Consider the following 3,391-nt stretch of genomic DNA (forward strand, 5'->3'; position numbering starts at 1 on the left):
TTAATGGTTGGACTTGATGATCTTAGCCGTCTCCTGCAACCTTGACCGTTCCATTATTCTAAATGCTTTGCTTTAAGACAAGATGACTTCTGGCCCTGCAGATGGCTTGGGTACAGCCAGGTAGGAATGGGTAAAGGGAACCTGTACACTGAATGAAACTTCCTTATATATGATTTCTTCCTTGTTTTTTCTTTGGGAAAAAGCAGCAAAATGCTTGTACTCTCCATGAGCTCTCCCACCCCAGGAGAAGAGCAATTTGAAATGAAACCTCTTTTCAAGGCCTTTGAAGTCCAGGGAAGTGCTGTGGAAAGAGGTGTATTTTTACCCTTACAAATCAAAGACCATAAACACTGTTTTCCAAGGCCCTGGAGCACTTGTGCAGCTCAGTCACAGCTTCCTTGCCTGCAGGCAGCCCCTGGGGCTGTCCCTTCCCACCGAGGGGTCAGTCACCTGGAGCTTCTGCACTCTTTTCCCTCATCCCACCACAGCTGGGGGGCACAAGGGCCATGGGCCCTGGGGCATGAAAGAGCTCAGCACAAGCTGAGCCCAGGAGTCCTGCTGCTCCCAATCCAGAGCACATCCTCCCTGCCTCTTCCTCTGAGCAAAGCCAATGCAGGCATTTACACAGGCTGAAGGGGCACTGAACAGCAGCAGGTTAAACTGGGAGCTGAATTTAGGGAAGGCTCCACACTTCTCTGCTTCTCCATCATCAACTTCATTTTCCCAGCAAGGATTTCTGCTGCTTGAAGAGCTCCACTGAGAGTCTGGAATAAGGGTCTGGAAGGCACTGATGGCTCAGTGGGACAGGATGGTTCTTCCTCCTCATCCTGTTGGGATGATTCCCCCTCACATGCTGGGATGAGGCCCACATGGTGCAACGAAGCAATAAACCATACCTGACTGTCCCAGTCCTGCCCTTTGTGATGTCATTTAGCTCTCACTTCCTCCAGATATGTTACAAACCACTGTGGCTTCACCAGTGCCAAGCTCTTACTTTGACAACCAAATCCTGGACTCCACACCAGGATTTCCAGGGTTATTTCCATCCAGGATTAAGGCCAGGAATAAGTTTTTTAGAGACTTTTAAAATACTTGTACAAAGCTCCACCCAATTCAGTCTGGAGGGTAGTAAAAGAAGAGAGAAATGCTTATTTCCAGGTTTGGCTCTTGTGATTCATGTAAACTTCATAACTGCTAAAGTTTCTTAGCAAGCAAAGGCTGTTGGATGGTCAATGCAGTGAGCAGTAATCCCACAGGAAGCCACACATTTAATCCATTGGCAAGACATGTTTTTGGAGCTTTTTAATCCTGGACTGCTTTTCCTGGAAGTTCTACCACTGTTTACAATCACAGAGTACAGCAGACAAAAGGCAGTTCCCACTCCCTCCAATGCCTGGAAAGACCAGCACCAAAGCACCCCAGGGTGGCACCTTGGGTAAAACCTGCACTAGCACATGGTTATACTCAGCCTTGGATCTGAATTCACTACAGAAACACCAATAAGACATGAGATCCACTCTGCATGGAGCATCTCTCCACCACAGCCAAGGGTCATTGAACAGTGACACATCCCTAAGGGCACCCAGACAGGTTCAATGTTCTATACTCCAAAAACTCAGCAGAACAATGTTTTCCTCTTCCAAATGTTAATTCCAAAGAGCACCTTTAGATGTTGCACAAATATCTGGGTATTTTGTGGTGTCCAACTGCATTCACCCACAGGAAATCCCTTCCTCTTGCACAGGGCAAGTCCCTGCAGCAACATGGGATGGTCTTACACAGCACATGGCACAAGAGATCTCTTTACACAGGCATTGCCACTTAGCATAACATCCTGTGCTCCTCAACAAATCCATTCCACAAGCTAGTGATAATTAGCTAAAGATGTATTTAAAGCAGTGAGCGCTTACCTGCCAGAATATGCTGTCTATTGTATTGCCCAGAAAGCCATCTCTGCCTTCTGATGATACCAGCTTAGGTCCCAGAATGGTCATAAATTCATCAAAATCAACCTGGCCATCCCCTGGAATGAAAGAAAAACATCATAGGATCATAAAGGCAGAGAATAGGTTGGGTTGGAAGGACTTTTAAAAGCCATTTAGTCCTTCAGTGAGGTCTTCAGGTTGCTCCAAGCCCCATCCAACCTGGTCTGGAACACTTCCAGGGTTGGGGCAGCCACAGCTGCTCTGGGCAACCTGTGTCAGTGCCTCAGCACCCTCCTTGTTAGCACTGAAGTACCCCTTTAGTGCCAATGTCCAACCTGCCCCTCTAGGTCTGCTGGATATCACCCACACATGCACTGTGGCACCTCCTACACCAGTTTCTGGTGCCTACAGACCCACATCTCTTGGTATCCCACTGAATGGAGACATTGTGGCACACCTGCACCTGAAGACAGGACCAGGTGATGCACAAACATCAGGCTTCAGTGTCTCAGAGGTGAACAAGTATCAGATATCAGAGGTGACCAAGGATCAGGAATCAGTGTTGAATAGGTCATTGCCCAGCCCTAGAGAGCCTGTAGGGAAGTCACTTCCCAGCAAAGCCATTGTGGAAGGAGGCCAGGAGCCAACAGCACAGCCAGGGCTCTTCCTCCCCAGAGCTGCCAGTCAACCAGGTCTCTGCAAAGCTTCTCCAGGGCCAGCTCCATCCTCCAGAGGAAGGGAGTGCACAGAGAGCAAGGAGCCAGATTATTGCAAATCCACAAGGCATTTCACTTCAGCTTCCCATCAGCATCTGTCTCTCCTCAGCCTTGTGTGCTCAGCATGCAGAGCAGTCAGTGAGACACAACTCCTGTGCCATTAGCAGGAAGAAGAGACTGTTCCTACCACTAATGAAGTGAGCTGATGCAGTCCCAAGCCCCTGGGGTAGATTGTGTGTGCTGTGAATGAAGCACGAGGCCCTTTGAAGGGAGTATTGTCTCCAGTGATGCTTTTCCCTCAGAGAACTTGTGCCATGCTTCATGGAACTGGCAAATAAAGGGTGCTCACGCCTGCTGAAGGGTCTTAAAAATCACCTGTTTCTCTGAACAATGTCTAGATGTGAAAATCTCCTTACTCCTACTTAAACTAATCTCCTGAAATATGCCTCCCCTTCATCTATCAGTTCACGGATAGATCCTTCTACAGATTATTCGGCCAACTGATATAGGTGGATATAATCACAGAATCATGGGATCAGTTAGGCTGGAAGGGACCACAGTGGGTCATCTGGTCCCACCTCCCTGCTCAGGCAGGACCAGCCCAGAGCACATGGCTCAGGGTTGTGTCCAGATGGGTCTGGAATATCCCAGTAAAGGAGACTCCACAACCTCTCTGGGCAGCCTGGTCAGTGCTTGGTCACTGCACAGGGAAGAAGTTCTTCCTTGTGTTCAGGTGGAACTTCCTGGGCA

At 48.7% G+C, this 3,391-nt stretch overlaps 1 protein-coding gene across 1 annotated transcript in view; it reads right to left on the reverse strand.

Moving 5' to 3' along the window:
- Positions 1–1,910: 1,910 nt before the first annotated feature.
- LOC103809470 (calcium-binding protein 8) overlaps positions 1,911–3,391 on the reverse strand; it is a gene marked incomplete at both ends in the record, with an annotated part of 16,452 nt that continues 14,971 nt past the window's right edge. Inside the window, one exon of the mRNA XM_009082304.1 lies at positions 1,911–2,023. Coding sequence (XP_009080552.1) covers positions 1,911–2,023 — 113 coding nt within the window. The remainder of the gene's footprint in view (positions 2,024–3,391) is intronic.

Source organism: Acanthisitta chloris, unplaced genomic scaffold (assembly GCF_000695815.1).
Source record: "Acanthisitta chloris isolate BGI_N310 unplaced genomic scaffold, ASM69581v1 scaffold17169, whole genome shotgun sequence".
Taxonomy (NCBI): domain Eukaryota; kingdom Metazoa; phylum Chordata; class Aves; order Passeriformes; family Acanthisittidae; genus Acanthisitta; species Acanthisitta chloris.